The sequence below is a fragment of the Piliocolobus tephrosceles genome, chromosome 2 (genome assembly GCF_002776525.5).
Source record: "Piliocolobus tephrosceles isolate RC106 chromosome 2, ASM277652v3, whole genome shotgun sequence".
Lineage (NCBI taxonomy): Eukaryota > Metazoa > Chordata > Mammalia > Primates > Cercopithecidae > Piliocolobus > Piliocolobus tephrosceles.
The window spans coordinates 77,588,417-77,613,481 of NC_045435.1; the positions used below are offsets into that span (position 1 = coordinate 77,588,417).

Below are 25,065 nucleotides of genomic sequence, written 5' to 3' on the forward strand. Positions count from 1 at the left end.
TGATATTAGAGTCAGTGTAATATCTGTACTGTCAGGAGGAAATATTGAAATGTGCAAGTTGTTCTGTGTTTAGTGACTATGAAAGTCACCCCAGAAAATAAACTTTTCTTATTCTCAGAGTACTGTCTATTATATTTTATGATTGTCCCAAATTTAGTAACGTGGCAAAATTCATTTTTTTAATTTTAAATACATAATGACGTATCTTGAGAATAAAACCAATGAATTTAATTTGTGGTCAGGAGAGTCGTATATATTTCAAATAAATGTATTTCTTCAGGGTCACTTTTCCTGCCACAAACAGAACTGATTTTGTCATATTTGTTATTCAAAAACTTAAATAGTCACCACTCTAAATGCACTCTCGAGCTGGAATAAACACTACAGACAAGTGGTTAGGAAGGTAAGCTGTGGACTCAGACTGCCTGGGTTCACATTCTAGCTCCACTCTTTCCGGCAGGCATGATCCTGGGTTAATACCCAGTGTCAATTTCCTCTTCTGTTAAATGGAGTTGTTCATCCTATTTATTTCATAGAATTGCTCTGAGGATCAAATGAGATCATATCTACCAAGAATTAGCATAAGTACTCAATAACTATCAGTCACTGCCATTATGATGATAGTCATAGTTCATTGTAGATACTGATTGCCATCCCTTTGCATCTACTTACGATATTCTCTAGGTATGGCTGAATGCCAAAATCGAAACAAATTCTGTATTATTTCATTGGTACTTTCACAGCATGCTACCTACCTAGAAATAGGTTTACTGCTACATATGTATATAAACATATTGTAGGGGAGGAAAAATATCTTTTTCTCATCCATCCTGGATTCATTGCCAAGGCCTCTGTTGTAACAAAAGACAGATTAGCAAAAGAAAAACATGCAAATTTATTTCATGTAAATTTTCCATGATACAGGAGTCTTTATAAGGAAATGAAGAACTGAACAAACAGTGAAACTTGAATATTTTTACTCTAGGTTTGATGAAGAGGGGAAAGTGGTGGAGAAACGTGATTGGGCAAAAGAGATATGAGCTAATGGAAATAAACGAAGAAAATCAGCAAAACCTTTGTTCAGATTCTTCTGTGTCGTTGTATCTTCAGAGATAAGGATGTTCCTTTCTTCAGGGGATAGGGAGGGCATCTCTCAAATGAGCATCTTATGACCTCCAGGAGGTGGTCAGAAAATCCTACCTATGTTTTATGACCAGCTGCAGGGGAGAACAGGGAAAAGTGAGAGTGACCTTCCTGCTACTGCGAATGCCATGTCCTGAACTCCATCAATATCCATTTGTAGGTGAGGATGTCTGGCTTCCGACAGCTAGTTGTTCACCTTTCTATCTGTTCATGTCAGCAGTTTTTATTTGAAAAGTTTCCATTGGTTACTTTTTTGTTTTTCTAACACTTAAAAATCACTATGAGCAAAGATGGAAAGGGATCAGTCTGTATAGTCCAAAGCGAGGAAGGGCTGAGTCACAAACAAGATAGGATTCTGTAACCACTTCTATTTTCCAAGGGCTGGAGTAAGTCATTTGGAATAGAGGTTTGGGGATGGATATAAATAGAATTAATAGTATAAAATTAAGAAGTGGAAATTCACCTGAACATCAGGACTCTGATGCTTTGAGAGTTATGGAAATGCCTCTGAAAATAAATAGGCAGAGGTCCATTCACTGGAGGCCTGAGTACAGCTGAAATACTGGACGAATACCAATGAATTTGTTATTGGGAGTATTTCTATACCAGTGTGAGTTCGTCCAGAGAACCTGTTAGGCCCTTTGCTTGCTAATTTCTTTTTTGCTGTGAAATAATAAAGCCTAAATCATAGAACCAAATTTCACTTGCAAATCGCTGAAAGTCTTATTTCTCTAGTGAGATCAAATATGTCTTATGACATGTTTTTCCTTCCACTATTCTCCCAGCTGTTGTTTCTTATTACTGAAATGGTGATGCATTGATATTGGTTCAATTACCAAAGTATCTGAGTACATTTAAATTCATGGTGCATAACAGGTAGTCAGGCTAAGTGACTGTGATTATCAGATGGGGTGTTTGATTTAAATTAAAGGAACACTTCCAAGAGATAATTTATAGAGGAAGACAGTTTACTCTGAAGAATTCCCATCACCTATGTCATTAATATTTTGAGACTTATTGTAATAAGAAATATCTGGAAACTAAGGAGTATGAACTCTATATATACAGGCACCATGGCTACATTGTTTTCCTCAGTCAGGGGCCACATTATGATGGGTGAGAAAAACTTAACACCAACTCCACTGGGTATGGAAGTAGCTAAAGCTCTTTGAATGCAATTTAAACATGTATACCAAACTAAATTGTAATAAAATGAGAACGTTGAAAATGATTTCTTATTAGAAGCGTTGTTGCTAACCACATAAATGCTTAGTGCTGATGTTCAAACAGAGGACGGAATTTTCTCCCTTTATAGAACAAAGGAAAAAGATCAAGTCCCGTTGGAAGCAAGTGTTTAAGGCTACATGAGATATAGTTGTTCAGCTCTGTTTTGAAATGTAACTGAAAGATTTCTTGTGGAGGGAATATTTGAGATTTCACATTTTTGTTAGGTATTGGCATCGTTTTTTTCAGCTTATTGATCAGTACTTGAGGTTGTGTTATACACTTGGCGAAAATGACCACCTTGACCTAAGATTTACATGTGTAATTCTCATTAGTGGTAATAGAAATTATCTTTACAAACTTACTAACATTGAGACTAAATATGTTTTCTGTGTGTCTGGGTTTCTGTTATTAATGATGCTTGAACTGCAGCATTAGTTCCATGAGATATCTTGTTTGGTTTTGTTTTCCTGTGTCTGAAAATATCAACCAATGTTAACAGCATAAAAATTCCACAAAGAGGAAAATTTCAATAAATGAACTTTAATTACATCATAGATGCTTTGAGGTCCAATGACTGGGCCACTAAAATAATAATAATAATAAATGTGATTTCTCATTTATACCACTCTGCAATTTGCTGGATCTGTAAAATAAACCCATACCCTTCTTGTGGGTTGTGTCCAAGGAAACAGTTACAGTAATGAGAGTGCATGTGAATGTACATGTAAATAGGTTTGTGCTGATTAAACATTCACAAATGTTTTGTCTTTTACAGCCTGTCAGCCAGGGTCACCACTATCAGAAAGAAATGAACCCACCTTCTCCTTCTAACCCCCGGTAAGAATCATTAATAATCTACATGTTTGTTTGTTTTTTAACTTAGAAGATTGTGCATTTTTTTTGGTTTTCTGAAATTGTTTTCCAAAACTTTTAGCTTCTAAACTTATGTTCTTTCAAAGTCCTAGTTCATCTACTTGTCTTCTTTGGACTTTAGAATAATAGTAACAGTCTACCTAGGTTTAAATATCTACCTTTTACTAGCTGTGAAATTTTGAGTAAGTCATTTGACTCCATGTAATTCAGGCATAAGAATTATTTCATAGAATTTTGGGGAGATTCAAATGAAAAATTCTTAGAACAGTTCTTGGCACATAGCAAGTTCTCACTAAGTGTTAATTTATTCATTACTTTATTTGCATAACTATTTTATTTTAATAGGTGTCTGATGTTTGGTACATTTTAGGCATAAATCTTTTTTATATCATCTGGTGCCCTTAAATTTATCAAGATAGTTTATAAAAGTTCAAATGACCAGTCTCTTTTTCATAGCTTTAAAAGTTTATAATCTCAAAATTATGTTATTTCAAAAATGTCATTGGTATATGAGTCATTTGTCACTATGGAAAAACCTCATTATTTTTGGTTCATTGGGAACAAGCGGATCTGAATTTGAGTTCTGAAATACATGTTTTATTATTCTATAACTTTCTGATAAGTAAGTATATAAGCTACTTTATCCATATAAATCAGTATTACCTTATCAGTATTTATCATACACTAGGAAATTATTGAAAAGTCCATATATCTTAAGCCTACCTACAGAGTCTTAGTTACTGTGATGCACTTCATTATCCAAATGCATCTGACCTGTACTGTGGGCTGTCCTACGGAGGGTGTGTTAACTATTGCATGGTGTCTGAGTTAAGACTCTTTGGTTACACACTACAAAACAGCTTAGCTAGTATTAAATGACAGAAAGAGATAAGGAGAAAGAGTAAGAAAGACGGGTTGGCGGATGGTTGTTGAATAAGATACGGGGCTGTATTCTAGAACTCAGAGGCCTCCAGGCCTCAGGAGGGGCCTGAAACTGGAACTAGAAAGGCAAGAGGCAGCCAGGCAGTCTCTTCACCCCATCTCTGCTTGCTTCCTCTGCTCCATTCGTCTAAGGACCAGCTTTCTCTGCTCCATGGTCCACATATGGCCATTTGACAGCTCTTGAGTTTACATATCACAGTTCAACATACATGTAGAGGCAGACAGACTATGTCTGAACTTCCTTTTTCAAGAGAGAATGTGATTAGTGTAGCTTGGGCCAAGTACCCATTCTGGTCCAGTCAGCAATAAACAATGAACCAAGCCATGTAAAATGAACATGGCTTCCAGGAAACCACATAAATGGTTTACAGGACTTTTATTGGGACCCAGAATATTCATGACACAGATGAGTAAATGTTCTTTACTAGTAATCTCTTCTAAATGTTTCTATTCTGTACACCTGCTCTGGTCATTCGTTCATGTTACCTAGTAGGGTGAATTGTCACTATCATAAATAGATATACTAAAGAGTTTAAAACCGAGATTAGAATTTCAATATACATAAGAAGGTGTTTTAACATTCTTAAAATTAGCTATCTCTTGATAGGTGAACACATCACTAAGAATCTTGCAGCTCATCTAGATTTGCCTAACGAATTATTTTTCTCTATATATGAGTAAGCTTTCAAGGTAACTGGAAATCCAACTTTGGTCCAAATTATAACAAATTAAGAATTTGGGCCAGGCATGGTGGCTTATGCCTATAATCCCAGCACTTTGGGAGACCAAGGCGGATGGATCACCTGAAATCAGGAGTTTGAGACAAGCCTGGCCAACATGGTGAAACCACGCCTCTAATAAAAATACAAAAATTAGCCGGGTATGGTGGCATATGCCTATAATTCCAGCTACTCAGGAGGCTGAGGCACGAGAATTGCTTGAACCCAGGAAGCAGAGGTTACAGTGAGCCAAGATGGCACAAGTGCACTCCAGCCTGGGCGACAGAGTGAGACTCTGTCTCAAAAAAAAAAAAAATAAAGAACTAATTTGTAGTCTGAACAAATGAGAATGATAGTAAGATATGTTAGACAGTGGAGCCATTTGTTTCAATAAAAGGAGAAAGGGGACCTAATTCTCATAGTCTCAGACAAGCCTCTGACCTCTCCAGATCTTTTTAATAATATGAATACCCTCATGTGTAAAAGCAACGACTTGAGTTGCATGCTCTCTGAGGCCAATTCCAACTTTATGATTCTGTGACTTTTACAAGACTCATTATAGCCTTTACTTCATAAACCAGTCTCGCCATTGAAGGATCACACTGCTTTTATTTCATTGTCCTGTATAGAAAACATACTTCATAAATATTGGATGGATAATTGAATAAATGAATGAATATCTAGATGTGGTAATATGCAACTTTAAATATCTCTTTTACAAATTGATTTCCAAAGATATACTGTCAAGATAGAATATTAAATCATTCACCAGTTAGACAGCATATCTTATGCAACCAATTAAATGTTCATTTATTTAAGAAAAATTAATTTACATTTCTGCAAAATGAAATAAAAAGGCCAAATTCTAAAGCCAAAAATAAAATACCACCAACCCCATTTGCCAGCAGGTTATCTACCAGTTTCCTAAAAACTTATTATGTAACCATTCAGAAAACCTGCAGATTATGTGACTTGCCTCTTGGTTCATAAATTCAGCAGCTTAGGAGAATTGGCAGGAAGGCATTATTGGGCCATAAATACAGAAGATGATAAAATTATGAGGTCAGTATATATCATCATATAAAAATGGAATAAATTGAGTAATGTAATGCATGTAATTTAACTTCAAATTGAAAGCTCTAATTCTTCTTAAGATCTGTATTTATTATATTTCTTACAATTAGTATCCCAATGCTTTGGACCCTAAAATATAGAACTTTAAATTTAAGGGATATTGATAATTAATATGAAAAAATATAAGAAATGAGAAGGTAATTCTCTGAAGTCCACCCTCTTGGATAAACAAGCATCTAACTTAAACCCTTGATTGAAAGTTCTGGTATGGAGGCTCTGAACATTACATAAAAAGCAGGTAGGCTCTTGGTTTCCTGAATTAAGTGTGGCTGTGATTTGAGTAATACCAACAAGGCAGAGACGGGGTGGTGTGGACAAGCACTTCCATAGAGAGGAAAGCATAATGGTGACCTCTGGAAAATGTGGTGGCCACATGAGCCTCAGTGAGATATCTGCAACTACTCCACAGACCGAAAATCCTAAGGTTTTTAAATTGCATAAACTAGTTCCCACATATATACATGTTTAGAGAATCACCTTTCAATTAGCTTTATTAATGTAACAGAACAACCAGTATCCCCAGTCTTTCACGCACATTTTTTTTTCCTATTTCTTTCTTTCTTTCTTTTTTTTTTTTTTTTTTTGAAGACAGTCTCACTCTGTCACCTAGGCTGGAATGGAGTGATCACTCATGCACATTTTAGTCTGGAAAGATTTTTATTTCTGCAACATAATTATCTTCTTAGTTTTTTGTGTGTAGGATTAAAATAAAGACAATATACAGTCCGCAAGGCAGGTAAATTTGGGTTTTAAAGAGTTAGCTTTAGAATGAAAATAGCTAAAATGCTGCATATATTCATATATTGTTTTTCTCACAGTAAAGTCATTCACTTTCACTCATAGGGCAGTGCTTGACATTGGAGGTGGGATGCAACAGTAATCATTTTCCTCAGAAGTTTACAGTCTAGGAATTGAAATATATATGGTTCACTTCATCATACCCTTGCGTGTCTAGATTTGCAACAAAGCCATTTCCCCTTGTGCTGTTAGGCATGGGGTGATATTTTCCATTATTTTTTCCTAACACACTAACTGATATTTAAGCAGCATCTCAGATGCTGGGGCCCTTGCCTCCAGCGTCCACCAAGCATTGTCTCTTAGGGCACTGACAGCCTCTAAGACAAGGTTCAGAAATGGCTAACATAATCTCACATAATTTAGAGAAGTGTGTGGTAGGAGGAAACAATTTCACACTTCATTCATGTTGAGAAACATTTCCTAGCATGTACACTTGCATGCTGCCAAACAGAGCAAAATGGATGCCGTTTGCAGCCTCAAGTCATTTATTTTAAAATGCCATCTATTGGTTTGTGGGGTTTAGAGCTGTCCCTTAGGCACATTTATTTAGAAGCTTATACAGACTCTTCAGAACAACGTAAGATATTCCTGCTCAGGAATGAGTTTTATGAAATAAGCTGTGATTACCTTCTGGTTGTCTATTCATAGGGATGGAGTCAATAACTAGTCTTTCGTTTCAAATGATGATTATACTTGCTATTTTTACAACTCATTGGAAAATTAGGGGGAGGAAGGAATGTAGTCAAAGGCTTTGCAAGGTTCTAAATGTTCGTGGAAATATATAATACACAAAATAAGTCAGAATACTCAAACAGCAAAGAATGGCATGATTTTCTAAAGTGTTTGCTCAATGATTTATCACTTATCTGTAGTTTTTAAAAATGTCATTGCAGATTGTGTTAGGGCCTGAATCCTTTGCAGCCTTGCCACATGTTTGTGTGATATAAACATGCTTATAAGCACAATTATCTGATGAAGCCCTGCAGTCTTTGACAAATGATTAATAACCACTGACCTCAGTTCCCACTGGCTCAGCCGGCCTGGCCAAGGCAATCTGGTCTGTCATTGTAACCCGTGTGGCTCCTCCGGACTGACAACAGTGGCATCGTTTTTTTTTTTTTTTTTTTCCTTTCCAATTGTCACAATGCAACCTGATGGGCATCTCTTCTATTGATTAAGATTTTTAGCTTCCCATCACAAAAGAGAGAAAATGCATAAATTAATAAAATTAAGTACAGAACTTTAATGTTCCTCTTCAAATGATTAAGTTTGGGTCATTTTAAAACAAGCAAGTTGAATTTTTAACAAATAGTCCTCCTTCAAACCAACACGTGACAGAGAACTTCCTTATTAACTAAGCAAACATTTTGTTTCTCAAAACACAGTGTTATTGCTGTTTCCTATTATCCAGATTTTTGCATTAAATCATAATGATTTGATTATGAAACCAAAGGCATCAGTTGTTGTTTTTATCATTTCTCTTGTTGGTTTCAACTAGGAAAAGATTCAGTACCTCTTCTTTCATAATCCCATTCCCACAGATTTCACAACTGCTCTTTTGAGGGCCCTGATGAGGACTGATGACCTGTCAGGCTGTTCACGAAGTTCCTCTAAGGCAGGGTGCTCTCTCTGTCTCTCTCTCTCTCTTTCTGTCTCTCTCTCTCTCTTATTCCCCACCCCCACCCCACCCCACCCCAGTGTTATTCAGCACATGCCTGTCAAGGGCAGGAGTTTCTTCAGTATTTGAGTTGAGGGAGGGTGTGAGCAAGTGAATAGGTATACACCTGGACACCATGGAAAATGAAAATCTTCATCCTAAATGTTAACCAGTTAAATTTCAGATTTTTTTTCTTGTGTCTCTGCAAGAATTGCCCTTTCCTTTCCTGGAAATAGGAGGACAGTGATATTGTTTCTTTCATAACCAGATAGAATCGTGTTTTGATGAGAGGCCCTGGTTTAGACAGAGTTTAAATCTGGTTTTCATGCATGTACCACTCCCTGCTGACCCAAAGATCCATAGGCACTGGTAACCTTTGGAATGGCCCTAGTCTTTAAGACATAATAATTAATAATAGTTTCTAATATTCCTATATTCCAACGAGTCTCAAATTTATATCTCCAGTCTTGACCCTCCCTGAATTCCAAACTGATCTATGTAGCTGCCATCATACCTAAAATTCAGCCATTGAAAAGGTAATTTGATTTTCCTCTGCAAATCTTTCTTCACTTTTCTCCATCTCAGAAAATTCCATCATCATCCCTCCCCACCTTTGCTTAAGCCAGAAACCAGAGATCTGTCTCTCTGGATCCACCCAAATGTCCAGACTCAGCAAGTGTTCCCTTCAAACATAGTATATGCCAAATCCAGCCTGTTTTCTCTATTTTCCCTGCTATAGTCTGAGTGCCGGTTGCCATCACCTCTCACCTGGGCAAATGCCGTAAACCTCCAAACCTGCCTTCTCTGCTTGTCAGGCCTCTCTAGACTTTTCTCTGCTTAGCAACCAAGTGGTACTGACAGGCCTCAATCAGATGCAGGCATTGCTCCATGTAAAACTTCCCAGTGGTTTCCCATTGCCATTGGGACCAAATTACGCTTACTCTGGCTTTTGGGGCCCCAGAAGCCCACCTCTGGGATGGTGTTTCACACCACTGAGCACCTTGCTCACTCTCTACTGGTTCCCTCTCTTTCCCTCTGATACTCCAGGCTTGGTGTCCACTTAGGAGCGCTGCCTGGATGGAGTTCTTTTACTCAAGGCTGCTTCCCAGCTGCCTATTCCTGTCAGTAGGGTCTCCACCTAAATAAACATCCTCTCCTCAGGAGGCCCTTTCTTAGCGTCCACCCTAAAATAGCTCCTCCATCACCTTTAGCACATTATCTTTTTTGTTTTCATCACATTATTCCACTAACTGATATTTCCTTGTGTGTCTGTTTTCTACACACACACACACACGCGTGCGTGCACGCGCACACACACACACTGCTCCTTCTCGAATGCTGAAATATAAACTGCATGCATGTGAAAATCTTATCTCACTTGTTCAGTGTCTCCCTAGTTTCAAGGGGTACACTTGCCACGCACATAGGAGACACATAAAAAATAGGTGTCGAATTCAGTGAATCTCACCACTGAAAAATGAACTCCCCTCATCTCTCTACACTAGCTACATCACTGTGTATTCCAACTAGCTGGAACCCATGAATACCTGTATACTTCTCTCCCTTAAGGGTCTCTGGTACTGGGCCCTTTTCCCGTGTATAATAAATGAGACCTTTTTCATGAGTTTGTTTTAAATGATCCCTTAAAAGATATCCCGAAGATAAAGTATCTGATATCATTTTACACCTTTAAATAGAGACAGTTTTCTAAAATTGAATGAGTGTGTTCAACCTATATTCTTACTGGCAGTTGCTTCTTTGTATGGGCCTATTCACACCTATTTTATGGGAGTCAGAGTACTACTTGCTAGAAATCTGGTTGGGGTGCCACTGCTGCAGAAGGTGTACTCGGTCCTCACCAGGCTAACAGAATCTGGGTAAGCAAATAGAAAAAAAGAAAACCATTATTTATATGCATACACATACATATATACACATTATATATATATACATACAGGCATACCTCAGAGATATTGCAGGTTCAGTTTCAGACCACCACAATAAAGAAAAAATCACAAGAATTTTCAACTTCCCAGTGCATATAAAAGTTACGTTCCTGTAGTCCCAGCTACTCGGGAGACTGAGGCAAGAGAATGGCATGAACCTGGGAGGCGGAGCTTGCAGTGAGCCGAGATCACGCCACTGCACTCCAGCCTGGGTGACAGAGCAAGACTCTGTCTCAAACAAAAAAAAAAAAGAAGAAGAAGAAGAAAAAAGTTATGTTACTGTTCTTTAGTCTATTAAGTGTGCAATAGCATTATGCCTAAAAAGAACAATGTACATGCCTTAATTTGAAAATACTTTACTGCTAAAAACTGCTAACAGTCACTGAGCCTTCAATAAGTCATAATCTTTTTGCTGGTGAAGGGTCTTGTCTGGATGTTGATGGCTGCTAAATGATCAGGGTGGTTGTTGCTGAAGGTTGGGGTGGCTCTTGCAGTTTCTTAAAGTAAGACAACAATGAAGTTTGCCACATCATTGGACTCTTCCTTTCATGAAACACTCCTCTGTAGCATGCAATGCTGTTTGAAGGTGTTTTACCCACAGTAGAACTTCTTTCAAAATTGGAGTTAATCTTGCCCAACCCTGCTGCTGCTTTATCAACTCAGTGTATGTCATATTCCAAATACTTTGTTGTCTTTACAACTAGTGTTCACCTTGTCATCACCAGGAGTTGTTTCATCTCAAGAAACCACTCTCTTTGTTTGCCATAAGAAGCAATTCCTCATCTATTCAAGTTTGATCATGAGATTACAGCAATTCAGCCACATCTTCGAGCTTTACTTCTAACTCTAGTTGTCTTGCTTTTTCTACCACATCTGTAGTTCCTTCTGACACTGAAGTCTTGAACCCCTCAAAGTCAGCTATGATGGTTGGAACTGACTTCTCCCAAACTTCTGTTCATGTTTGTATTTTGACCTCCTCCCATGAATCCTGCATGTTTTTAATGGCATCTGGAATGGTGAATTCTTTGCAGAAAGTTTTCGATTTACTTTGCCCAGATTTATCAGAGGAATCAGTACCTATGGCAGCCATAGCCTTACAAAATGTATTTCTTAAGTAATAAGGCTTGAAAATTTAAATTACTCCTTGATCCATGAGCTGCAAGATAGATGTTGTGTTAGCTGGCATGAAAACAACATTCATCTCCTTGTACATCTTCATTGGAGCTCTTGGGTCACCAGGTGCATTGTCAATGAGCAGTAATCTTTTCAAAGGAGTCTTTTTTTCTGAGCAGTAGATCTCAGTAGTGGGCTCAAGATATTCAGTAAACTATGCTATAAGCAGATGTGCCTTCATCCAGGCTTTGTTGGTCCTTTCATACAACACAGGCAGAGTAGGATTTATTAACAGCATCATTCTTAAGAGCCCTGGTATTTTGGGAATAGTCAATGACCATTGGCTTAAACTTAAAGTCACCAGCTGCATTCACCCCTAACAATGGGGTCAGCCTGTCCTTTGAAGCTTTGAAGCCAGTCTTTGACTTCTGCTCTAGTACTGGAAGTCCTATATGTCATCTTCTTCCAATAGAAGACTGTTTTGTCTACATTGAAAATCTGTTGTTTAGTGTAGTCACCTTCATCAGTGATTGTAACTAGATCTCCTGGATAACTTGCTACAGCTTCTACATCAGTACTTGTTGCTTCGCCTTGCGTTTTTATATTACAGAGATGGCTTCTTTCCTTATACCTCATGAACCAACCTCTGCTAACTCAAAACTTTTATTCTCCAGCTTCCTCACCTCTCTCAATCTTCAAAGAATTGAAGAGAGTTAGAACCTTGTTCTGGATTAGGCTTTGGCTTAAGGGAATGTTGTGGCTGGTTTGATCTTCCATCCAGACCACTCAAACTTTCTCCATATCAGCAATTAAAGCTATTTCACTTTCTTACCATTTGTGTGTTCTATGGAGTAGTACTTCGAATTTGCTTCGAGAACTTTTCCTTTGCATTCCCATCTCAGCTTTTGGTGCAAGAGGCCTAGCTTTCAGTCTGTCTTGGCCTTAGACATGCTTTCCTACTAAGCTTAACCATTTCTAGCTTTTGATTGAAAGTAAGAGATTCATGACTCTTCCTTTCACTTGAACACTCAGAGTCCACTGTAGGGTTATTACCAATAATTGGCCTAATTTCAATATTGCTGTGCCTCAGGGAATAGGTAGGCCCAAGGAGGGAGAGAGAGATGGGATGAATGGTTGGTCAAATGGAATTAGTCAGAATACACACCGCATTTATTAAATTTGCTATCTTATATGGGAATGGTTCCTGGTGTCCCAAAACAACGTAATAGTAACATCAAAGATCACTGCCACAAATCACCATAACAGATAGAACAGTAATGAAAAAAATTGAAATATTGAGAGAATTTCCAGAATGTGGCACAGAGACATAAAGTGAGTCTATGCTGTTGGATAAATGACACTGATAGACTCGCTCAACACAGGTTGCCATAAACCTTCAATTTGTAAGAACTCAACATCTGTGAAGAACAATATAGCAAAACACAATAAAACAAGACATGCCTGTGCGTGTGTATGTGTGTGTGTCTCAAGAGCTAGAGAGAGAGAACCTGAAGCTGTGGTGCTGGTGCTCTGTCAAATTTAAGTGACTCCCTACCCCTTCTGCTCCTGGAGAGGTCCTTAGTCAACTGCTCTACCTTTAAAATAGACGTTTAAAGCACTTGATACAAAAAGCATCCAGCTGGGCCTCTTTCCTTCCCAATCCACAGCAGAGGCAAGACCTCAGAATGGCTTTTCTAACCTCTTGAACCCTGCCTGCCCCAGAGAAAGCCTCAGTTAAGGGCACCCCTAGTAGCAAACTGAATCCCTGGAGAATCATCCTGCTTTCCACCTCTGACCACTCTTAACCCTGGACCACACCTTGCACAACTCCAGGGGGCACTATTCCCATGGGTTCCAGGAGACCCAGCAACTCACCAGCAGTACAATGTAAGTGGACAGTGCTGGGCAGCTGGTGGTCCCCTGACCCATCACTCCTCCTCCCTCCTCTGCTGTTGGCACTTGTTGACCTGCCAAGCCCACTTTCAGTCCTGGTTCTGCTTATTTTTTCAACCTAAGTGAGTTTGCTCAAATTGTTTCCCTGGTCCAGTTACACTGACCCAGGCTCCAGCTAGCCATCGCAACAAATGTCTCGGTCCCCACTCCTGCCCACCTGCCCAAGATTTATTTGTCTTTACTCGCTTCATGTGCATGTCTGGACCCAGCTGCCTGAGCATCAGCTAACCCCACCCTCCAGTTTTCTTAGTTGAGACAACTGCCTCCTCTCTGACCAGGTCTCTTTTGGGCCACTGGGACTCAGTACTTCCACCTGAGTTCCCTAGTTTTCCCTTTGTACTCCATGAAAGAATCTAAAGGCATTAGAACTAGGAAATACTAATTAATTTTTAGTTATTGTCATGTTTTCCAAAATTATGAGCTCATGAAACCTATTCCCATAGGAGTTTCAGAACAATAGAGCACATCTTCTCCCCTCACCTCCCAAAGGCTTCTGTGTCTGAAAAGACAAATACCTGAGGAATCTTAGCTTTTGCTATCACTTTTGCTTTTTCTATGTTTTCCTTTTTGGAGACAGGGTCTCACTCTGTCACCCAGGCCGAAGTGCAGTGGCACAATAATGGCTCACTGCAGCCTCGGCCTCCCGGGCTCAGGTAACTCTCCCATCCCAGCCTCCCATGTAGCTGGGACCACAAGCACAAGCCAAGCTAATTTTTTGTAGAAATGGGGTCTTGCCATGTTGCCCAAGCTGGTCTCGTACTCCTGGGCTCAAGCAACCCTCCCTTGCCTTGGCCTCCCAAAGGGCTGGGTTACAGACCTGAGCCACGTACCTGGCAGAATTTGACATCTTTAACCAGTGGAGAGTGGGGCTCCTGAGATTACTGAGGCCTCCCCAGCAATTGTTATCCATCCAGATGCTGAACTCAGATTACCTTTGGCCCACAACCCAGTTAAAGAAGGTAATTACCAAAGCAATTATTTACCATTCTAATGTTTTACAGTTTCAGCTTTTAATTAAAAGATTCAGCTTCCCCCTCAAGAGTAATGAGAACCTTTTAAAAAAATAGAAGTTCTAATTCTAGTTTATAACAATCACCTCCATTCTGTCTGGGGGTGGGGAGGGAATGCAAGTTGAGGTGTAGGAGAATAAGATGAACCTTAAAAATGGAAGACCATAATTATTGTTAAATGGCTACAGCCAGTCACATCCATAGACGTATGATCTCATTATTCATTTTGTAATCTAATGCAGAATAGCTTCCCTGTCATTTAAACAGGGAACCCCTACAGCATAAAATGATTCACAGAGTATTGTAGCTCATACTTTCCTCAATGCTCAATGAGTATTTTTTAAGTACCTACCATGTGACTTTAATGAGCTCGTGGCCTTCCAGCAGAGCCAGGTCCACACTGCGTGTCATTAGGCCGTGTGTGAGCATTTTCGGGACAGTGCCAAGGAGAGGTGGAGCATCTACTGAGCCTGGGTCAGGAGAAATCACTGCTTTTCCGGAAGTGTGCCCACTCGCAGACTCTGCTTTTGTTGCCAGTTGGTTACTTCTTCCCTGTAATTTTTTTGTTTCTCTTGTTAATGAAAAACATTACATTTTGAAATTAATTAAAGTTAAAACACATAATTTTTCACTCTAGCAATGCATTATGTTTACCAGCATTCACAGCTTCATATTATGCTGTTCATTACCATATAAAAACCCACTCAGTATAATAAATACCATAGAAGTCAAACGTTCAGGCTGTTTAAGATGACTTGAAGACAAAATGGCAAACAACTTTTAGTGTATTTGACTGAATTAACACCATCATTATTGTTCTGTTGACTCTTTCTTGTCCATTGATTTTTAAAAGCCTTTAGCTCCTTTGCCATCCATTAAGACAAATCAGATGCAATTTGGTGCTCAGGACAAGAAAATGCTGTTGAATGTTGGGTGTAGGCATGTGAAAAAAAACTATATTCTGAAACAAGACTGGTTAGAAGGCAGCTTCCCACATTTTGAGGTAAACAACTTATTTGCTTTTGACTTTTGAGGTTAACAACAGTAGTGACCTTTGAATTACTGTGTGGACACTGGCTCAGTAACAAGCGAGGCCAAATGGCGATTTGTAGATGATGTACTTTATTATCGATTATTTATGATGAAAGTAAGTGAGTTAGAATTGTACATACTCTCATATTTTTCAGTCTTTGATTCTCTTTATTTGCAGAACTAATAGGCTGAAAAGCAACTGTAATCCGTTGCAAGACAGAAAGAGTAAAATATTTTCTGTTGAATTAGTAGTGAACAGTTTTAAAGCAGTAGAACCATTTGTATTATCAAAATAGCAATGAACAAGAAACCTGAGATCTGGCCTGGTCTGATCTCAATACTATGATAAAATGAAAGTCTCAGCTTAAGTAAAAGTACAATATTGCTTTCAATTAAGCAGTGACATTTATGCTAATGAAACTACATTTTTCTTGGGGGGGCAGCTCATCTCTAAACTACCAAAGGAATATCTTTTCCTTTACACCTTAGTAAAAGTTGAGGGTAGTGGGTGAGAATCTATACATTGGCCACTAACACTGAAAGAAAATTCCATCATGATCAGTGTTTTGACTTGGTGAAGGATGCACTTTGTTTTTTTGTTTGTTTGTTTGTTTTTGCCACCTGCCCTCTTCCTACCTTTTCAACAACACTCCTATTGAAACCTGAAATTGCCTTCATTTTGGAAGTACTGCTTATTCACATTAGAAGTCCAGAAAAAGTTTAGCTTCTTTTGCTGGAATAACAGAAGAAATGGGAAGCAAACAAGAACAACCAGCCATGTGACATTCTCTAAATTTGCTTGTGAATTTCTAAATTTCAGTGCTAGCAAAAAAGAAAGTTGCAGCAAGGCATACAGTAAATGAAGATATTATGTATTAGGAAAGGAATGAATCTGTCACTTTGATGGATTGTGAGGCGAAGAGTAGATTAACAGATTACTCATAGTCAGAAGGCAGCCTGGTGTGAAAAATGTGTAGGAAATGATAAGTGTGGGTTTGTGCTGATTTAATGATATTTTTAAACTACAATAACACTCTGGTAGTATAATATAATACAGCACTTGGCTTGCATTTTTGTAAATCATCAACATATTTCCAGTTTGACCTTAAAAACATTTTGGGCCATTCTCTATTAAAATATGTCGCTTTCAAATTAGAAAAAGGTACCATCTATTATAAAATACCACAGCAATGCCCTTACAGGAAACATCATTGGCTTTTAAAATCAGTTCTTCTCTAAACTAGCATTTGCAATATAAATTTTAATTACGTTTTTAGCATACCAACAACACATGTACTTTTTCTTCAAGCATTTAAATCACTTACAACAAGAATTTATCTTCTAACAGCCATTTCCGGTGAAATATTTCAAAGATGCCACTGATTTGCCTTTATGTTTTCATTGTCAGTTTTTAGTTTTGTAGTTGAGCTCATAGAGTATTTATAAATAAAACAACTATATTTTCTCACACGTAGTGGATAAAAGTAGTTCAAATTTCAATTGAGTACTCTGAGAGTCTCTGCAAGAAATAAGATGAATTTCTTATTCTATTTGGTATTATTACAAATATTTATCAGAAAGTAAAACTTTTTAAGAGGTTTCTCTTTTTATATAAGTAAAATAGAAATTTTAATAGCACACTTGTAGTTAATTTGACAGTGACGGACTTGCCTTGCCAAAGATTTTTGGAATAAAATTTCTATGAAGCATTGAAATAGTTTTTATTCTAATATCTTAATATTCAAAACCTAATGTAAGGCTTGGGTTGTTTAGTATTCTTTTCTCCCAGTTCACCAATAATGGCTTTACTTAAGTAGGTACAATGAAACTTGGAGTAAAATATTGCATTTACCATCTAAACATTTGTATCTAGCCCAAACGCAAATAAATATACTACTTTGGCATGTTCAGGGCTTGAATCCCAGACATGACTATGATTCAAGTTATATTTTACATATATATTGAAGAACTTTACCAGAATTTAGCATGTTTTCTACATTTCCTCTCTTCTAACATTCTCTCAACTTGGGGTAAATAAACAATGTGAATAGTCAGTACTCTTGGTAGAAATTCTGAAATGTATGTAGCAAAAGTTGTTTGCATGTTTTCTGACTTCCTTGAAGATTTATTGTCTATAGTAGTTTCTGACACTGTTTCCCAAATATTCCCAGCTCTCCAGATTTCAAATACATGGTTGTATTGCACTTCTAGGTTTCCTTGTTTTGGGGTGGAGCCAACTAACCCAACTAGTTCTGGCCAACTAATTGAGCAGAAGGGCCTGTGTTATTACTTGGCAAGAACATTTAAATTGTAGGTATGAAACCTTCCAGATTATCTTTTCCTCTGACACTGTTACCAGAAACATTCAAGATGATAGTGGTTCAGTCAGCCCAGTCACTTAATGACTGTGACAAACAGAGTCCCCATACTGATCTGTTATAAAAACTTAACATGAGCAAGAAATTAACATTTGTTGTTTTTAAGTCACTGAGATTTGAGGGTTTTTTGTTATCAAGCATAACGTACCCTTATTCTGACACAGTTACTAATTTTGACATTGAATATATGTTGTCATTGGAAATACGGCATTTCATATATTTTCATATTTGAATGTTAAAAATTGGTTAAACTATTCAGCTCAGTATGAGATTAATTGGCTTCTAGTAGAATAAAGGGTTTCATGAGGTGGTATAATGCACTAGTTTAAAAAACTGTCTCTGGAATCAAAAGGATGGGTTTATATCCTTATGACATTAGTTGCCCTCTCCAAGCCCCAATTAAGTTATGTAAAAATAGGGATTGTATTTTACTACCCACCTTAAAGTGTTATTGCAAAGATTAAATGAAATAATACTCATAACATGTTTTGCATAGGGCCTGGCATATGTATTTTTATTAAGTGGTAGAAAATGATGATAGTATTGGTAAGGATATTAATAGTAATATTAGGAATAATTTTTCAAAAAATAATCATACTTTAACAGAATCAGAGAATCTTAAAGGGTTTGATGAGATCAGAGATATGATTTAACCAGCATCTCTTCAAACGTTACACATCTCTGCCAGGGAAGCAAACTCAGTGCAGCAGAAGACAGCCTGGACTATTGCTATAGCCTTCTAAGTAGCCTCCATGCATCCACATGTCCTTTTCACCACTACTTCTCTCCTTCTCTGCCGCTCTTCTGCTCTTCTGTTCATTTGCTCATGGAACCTGGGGTTTGGGATTTATATGGGTACATGATAGGGGACGTGGCAGGCCAAATGGCAACTTTTGGGCGAGAAAACAGGAATGCCTGTTCCCATTTAAGGCCACGGGTTTCCAGGCCTTTGCCAGGGAACCACCCTCTTCTACCCAGTATTTCCCTGTCTCCTGTCCATATCAAAGCTACACAACTGAGAATAAATACATATTGTATGATTCCATTCATATGGAATTCAAAAACAGACAAACTGAGCCATGGTATTAGAAGTCACTAGGCTCACTTGTAGGGAGAAGAGAGTGTAATGATTAGGAAAAGAAGGAAGGGAAGCTTTTACCTCTTGACCCAGGTGGTAGTTAAGGCTCACTGTAGGATCATTTATTGAGCCATACAGCTATGATTTTTGCATTTTTCTATGTTTACATTACACATCAATATTAACAAGAATAATTAGCATAATTATTAATAAGGATAATTGGTATAATTCTTAGTCTAAAATAGTTTGCTCCTTCTGATATTTTAACGTTTCTGTATCTTTCTACCTTTTTTATAATTTATATAAGCTTTCTGTAGAATGAGACTATATTTAAGTGGAATAACAGCTCAGCAACACCATGAATAATTATGATGATGGTAGCCTGGTGATTTGAAAAAATTATTGCCTTCCTGGGAAGCCTAATTTACTCACAATAATGGTCCAATCAACAAAAGAGTTTTTATTATTTCCTCCCAATGTTTTTAAAATAACATTTTACCATCATATCTGTTCAAAAGTCCATTTATCACCCATATCAGTGTTTAATCACAATATTTTTCATTAACTGAAATGTTACAATTAACACACCCTGAAAATGTTGGGAAATAAATCTAAGCAACTAAAGATCCTGTCAACTTGCTCCAGTTCCTTATTTTCTCATGCAATCAGCCAACACTAGGGGAAATTGAATTGTCATTCACCTCACAGAGCCTTTTTAGCATATCATTGTTTTATTTGACTTGTGAACAGAAAGGTATAACAAAACTTTGAAAAGAAAATGGAAATCAGTACATAAATGAGGTATCTGATAATCTGACACAATAATGAAAATGATACCCAGTAGTTAGTTATTCTTTACAAAAGCCCAGAGAGTAAATTAAAGCACTAAATTAAATCCAGCCTACTCTTTCTGCACCATTAAGTCCCATCATTCCACAGAAAGATTTAGATGGTTTTATTTTGTATTCTAATTTTAAGGCAATTATTCTCTCCTTAAAGTTAGAAAAGCCTCAAAGTTTTTTGCTCTTGATTTGCTAATGACTTAGTTACAAAGCATTTAACCTACAGTTGCCTTATAACTCTCTAAAAGGTGTTATATAAAGTTGCTTGGAAGTGAACTTTTTTCTGTAATTTTAAACAATAATAACTACTAACGCTATTATTGGGTGGTGAGTTTTACTGTGTGGCACTATATGGAGTTTACTCATTTTATATTAAAGTTGACTCTTGAACAACATGGGTTTGAGCTGTATGGGTTCACTTACAGATTATGATACAACTTTTTTCCAACCCATTTTTCAGAACGTGGGTTCTGCATGGCCAACTTGAGGATTTTGGTATATGTGGGGAGGAGGAAATGAAACCTAATCCCTGCTCATACTGAGGGATGACTGTAGTTTATTTAATCCGTGCCACACCCCAGTCGGGTCAGTTCTCTTATTCCCATATTCCAGATGTGGAAACAGAGACACAGAGTTTGGCTCAAAGATCGCAAGGCTAAAAGGAAGTTTAAGCTGAGATTAAAAACTGTGCGATTTATATACTAGATTAGTGCCCTAAATGTGTGTCTAATATACAGTTCCACATTGGATTGTCAAGGTGTTTTCCACTGTGGTGGTGGTAGTCATTGCTGTTGCTACAGTCCCAGCCTAGCCACGTGTTCATCCCGACATGCAGCATGGGAATATGTTAGCATCCCATTTTGTGACCAGCCAAGTCTTGCTGAGATTTAGGAAAGTCATACTAGAAGTTGAGGTGATAATTTAAAGGTAAGAAATTGTTCTCATTGATTTGCTCCCCGTTACTTCTCATACAGTGATGTCCACATTAGAAGCTCAAAAATGTCTGTGGATTCTCACCAATAGGATTTCCCTGGTGACCATGGTTTAAATGTGAATTTAATTTGTTCATCTGAGGGGCCCATTCTATTAGAAACATCCGTCTCCAATAGATGGCCCCAAACTGACCGTGCTGTGGTTCCCTTTCTCACTGCGTGCTCAGAATCTGTCTGTATGCAATGAGTTGGAGTTTTGTTTTGTTTTGTTTTGTTTTTTAGGATTTTCTTCTTCTTTCTTTTTTTTCCTTTTTTTTTTTTTAATTATACTTCAAGTTCTGGGATACATGTGCAGAACGTGCAGGTTTGTTGCACAGGTATACACATGCCATGGTGGTCTGCTGCACCTATCAACCCATCATCTACATCAGATATTTCTCCCAATGCTATCCCTCCCCTAGCCCCCTACCTGCTGACAGGCCCCCATGTGTGATGTTCCCCTCCCTGTGTCTGTATGTTCTCATTGTTCAACTCCCACTTAGGAGTGAGAACATGCAGCGTTTGGTTTCCTGTTCTTTTGTTAATTTGCTGAGAATGATGGTTTCCAGCTTCATCCATGTCCCGGCAAAGGACATGAACTCATACATTTTTATGGCTGCATAGTATTCCATGGTGTATATGTGCCACATTTTCTTTATCCAAACTATCATTGATGGACATTTGAGTTGGTTCCAAGTCTTTGCTATTGTAAACAGTGCTGCAATAAACATACGTGTGCATGCGTCTTTATAGTAGAATGATTTATAATCCTTTGGGTATATACCCAGTAATGGGATGGCTGGGTCAAATGGTATTTCTGGTTCTAGATCCTTGAGGAATCGCCACACTGTCCTCCACAGTGGTTGAACTAATTAACACAATGAGTTGGAGTTTTTATGAAATCTTGTATCAGCCTTACTCTGTGCTAGAGCTGTTAATAAGAAATACTCATCAAATCTTTTTATTTTTAAAATTACTTTTATATAAAATTACTTTTATATTTTTATAGCGCTGTTTGCTATCTGAAATAATATTCTTTCTTTGTATATTTAAAGTAATGCCCCCTCTTATCTACAGGGGGTACCTTCCAAGACTCCAGTGGATGCCTAAAACAACAGATAGTACCAAACCCTATATATGCTATATTTTTTCTCTATATGCATACCTGTGATAAAGTTTAATTTATAAATTGACACAGTAAGATATTAACAAGAGTAACTAATAATAAAATAGAATAATTATAGCAATATACTGTTCATAACTTCACAGAAGATTTATTCTTACCATAGATCTTAGCAACCTCAGTATATGATTTTTTTCTTTCCTTATCAAGTCAGGAACTTTTGCGGTTTTTACTTAAAGGAAACACTTTGAAGCTTCTCTTTGGCATATCTTAATTGCCAGCATCACTATTCTTGCTCTTTGGGGCCATTATTAAGTAAAATAAGAGTTACTTGAACACAAGCACTGTGATACTGTCACAGTCGATCTGATAATGGAGACGACTACTAAGAAACCAATGGGTGTGGATACACCAGAAAAGGGATTCATGTCTGGGACAGGACAGACAGGGACAGCACAAGATTTCACAAACTCAGAACAGTACTAGATTTAAAATTTATGAATTGTTTTATAAAAATTTATAAATGAAACTTATAAATTAATTTATAATTAAATTTATGAATTGTTTTATATGAATTTATAAATGAAATTTATGAATGTATAAATTAAATTTATAAATATGAATTTATAAATGGACAATTGCTGGAATTTTCCATTTAATATTTTTGGACCATGGTTGACCTCAGATAGCTAAAACCACAGAAAATAAAACCAAGGACAAGGAGGGACTACTGTATTTACTGTCTGCCTCCACCTCTGGATCATAAACTCCATGGGGGCAGAGACTCAGTGTTTTTGATACCACTCCTGTCAATACCTAGAACACAAGTATAAATAGAGCAGGCATTCAAGTAATTTTCTTAATGTTTTCAAAGATATCACCACGGAGGAAATATAATTTTCCACAACCTGCATGAGTTGTTAGTTGGGATGGGCCCTGTAATTAAAGAAAGATTAGCAAGAGAAAAACAAGTTTATTAACATTTGCACTACACATCCTGTGGGAGAAACCTCAATGAAAAGTAACTCAAAGCAGTGGCTTAGAACTCTGGCTTACGTAACATCTTTCACAAAGAACAGTACATTTGTGGAGAAACAACAGGACAAATGTAAGCAGCTTTCAGCTTCCAAGGGCCAGAAACTGTGAGAAGGTAAATATATGGGAGGAAACTAATGGAGCGAGGTTTCTGTGCAGATTCCTCTGCGGCCATCTCTGAGCTCCTAAAAGTCTAGAGTTATCTCCAGTAAAGGAGACCTGATACCCTGTCTTTAGGCAGATCAGGGGTAAAGTAGAGAGAGTTTTTCCTGTGCTTGCTGCTTCTTAATTGCCTTTGACTTCAAAACAACTTTTAGGTCAAGGAGGCATATTTTGGGGGGACATATTTTGGTTTCCTTCCACATGAAGCAAATCTGTTATGGGAGGGAGGCAGTGACTTCCCCTACATCTTCAATGATACTATGTTTTTCTGAGATGAGAAGTCTTTATTCTATGCGTATCCTTCTGTTGGGTATCAGTTTCTGTTTTAAACCGATACATAATATTTTACATTTATGGAGTACATATGATAGTTTGTTACATGTACAGAATGTGTGATGACAAACACAGGATATTTGGGGTATCCATCTTGAATATTTATCACTTCTGTGTATTGCTATCATTTCAAGTCCTCCCTTCTAGCTGCTTTGACATATACATTTTTGCTAAATCTAATTGTATGTTTATACCCATTAACAAACCCTTCTTCATTCCCACTCCCACCCACACAGCCTTCCCAGACTCTGGTATCTATCATTCTACTCTCTACCTCCATGAGATCCACTTTTTAAACTCTCACATATGAGTGAGAACATGAGGTATTTGTCTTTCTGTGCTTGGTTTATTTCACTTAACATAACGACCTCTGGTCCCATCCATGTTGCTGCAAAGACAATAATAGCATTCAGCCATAAAAGCGAGCAATAGTATATTGGGTATGTATACCATATTTTCTTTATCCATTCATTCGTTGATGGACACTTAGGTTGATTCCATATCTTTGCTATTGTGAATAGTGCTGCAGTAAACAGGTGAGTGCAGGTGTCCCTTTGATATACTGATTTCTTTTCCTTTGGATAAATAACCAGTCGTTGGACTGCTGGATCAAATGGTAGTTCTGTTTTTAGCTTTTTGAGAACTCTTTCATACTGTTTTCCTTAGTGGCTGTACTAATTTACATTACTATCAACAGTTTATAAGAGTTCCCTTTTCAGAAAGTTTATATACTTTTGGTGGGAATATAAATTAGTTCAGCAACTGTGGAAAGCAATTTGGACATTTCTCAAGGAATTTAAAACAGAACTACCATTTGACCCAGCAGTCCCATTACTGGGTATGTATCCAAAAGAAAACAACCATTCTAACAAAAAGACACATGCACTCTCATGTTCATCACAGCACTATTCACAATAGCAAATACATGGAGTCATCCTAGGTGTCCATGAGCAGTAGACTGAATAAAGAAAATTATCTTATTCCTTCTTATGGCTTTTATTTTAGATTCAGAGGATATACACGTGCAGATTAGTTACATGGGTGGGTATATTGCATGATGCTGAGGTTTAGGGTACGAATGATTCCATTATGCAGATAGTGAGCATAGAACCCAATAGTTTTTTTTAACCCTTGCCTCCCTCCCTTCCTTCTACCTGTAGTAGTCCCCAGTTTCTATTGTTGATATAGTCTTTCATGAAATGTATGGTACATATACATGATGGAATATTGTGCAGCCATAAAAAAGAATGAAATCATGTCCTTTTTAGCAAAGTGGATGCAGCTGGAGATCATTATCCTAAGCAAATTAACCCAGGAATAGAAAACCACAGTACCATATGTTCTCACTTATAAGTGGGCACTAAACATTGGATACTCGTGGACATAAAAATGGCAACAAGATCACGCTGCCGCCGCACTTCAGCCTCGGCAACAGAGTAAGAAGCTGTCTAAAGAAAAATAAGAAGGCAACAATAGAAACTGGGGACCCCTAGTGGTAGAAGGCAGGCAAGGAGGCAAGGGTTTAAAGAACTATTGGGGGGGGCGGAGCAAGATGGCCGAATAGGAGCAGCTTCAGTCTCCAACTCCCAGCGCGAG

General features: G+C 37.7%; 1 protein-coding gene across 1 annotated transcript in view; it reads left to right on the plus strand.

Moving 5' to 3' along the window:
• The window catches only part of C2H3orf67 (chromosome 2 C3orf67 homolog), a 303,609-nt gene that overhangs the window by 233,650 nt on the left and 44,894 nt on the right, over positions 1-25,065 (plus strand). Inside the window, exon 15 of the mRNA XM_023200633.2 lies at positions 3,146-3,207. Within this exon, the coding sequence (XP_023056401.2) occupies positions 3,146-3,207 (62 nt within the window). The remainder of the gene's footprint in view (positions 1-3,145; positions 3,208-25,065) is intronic.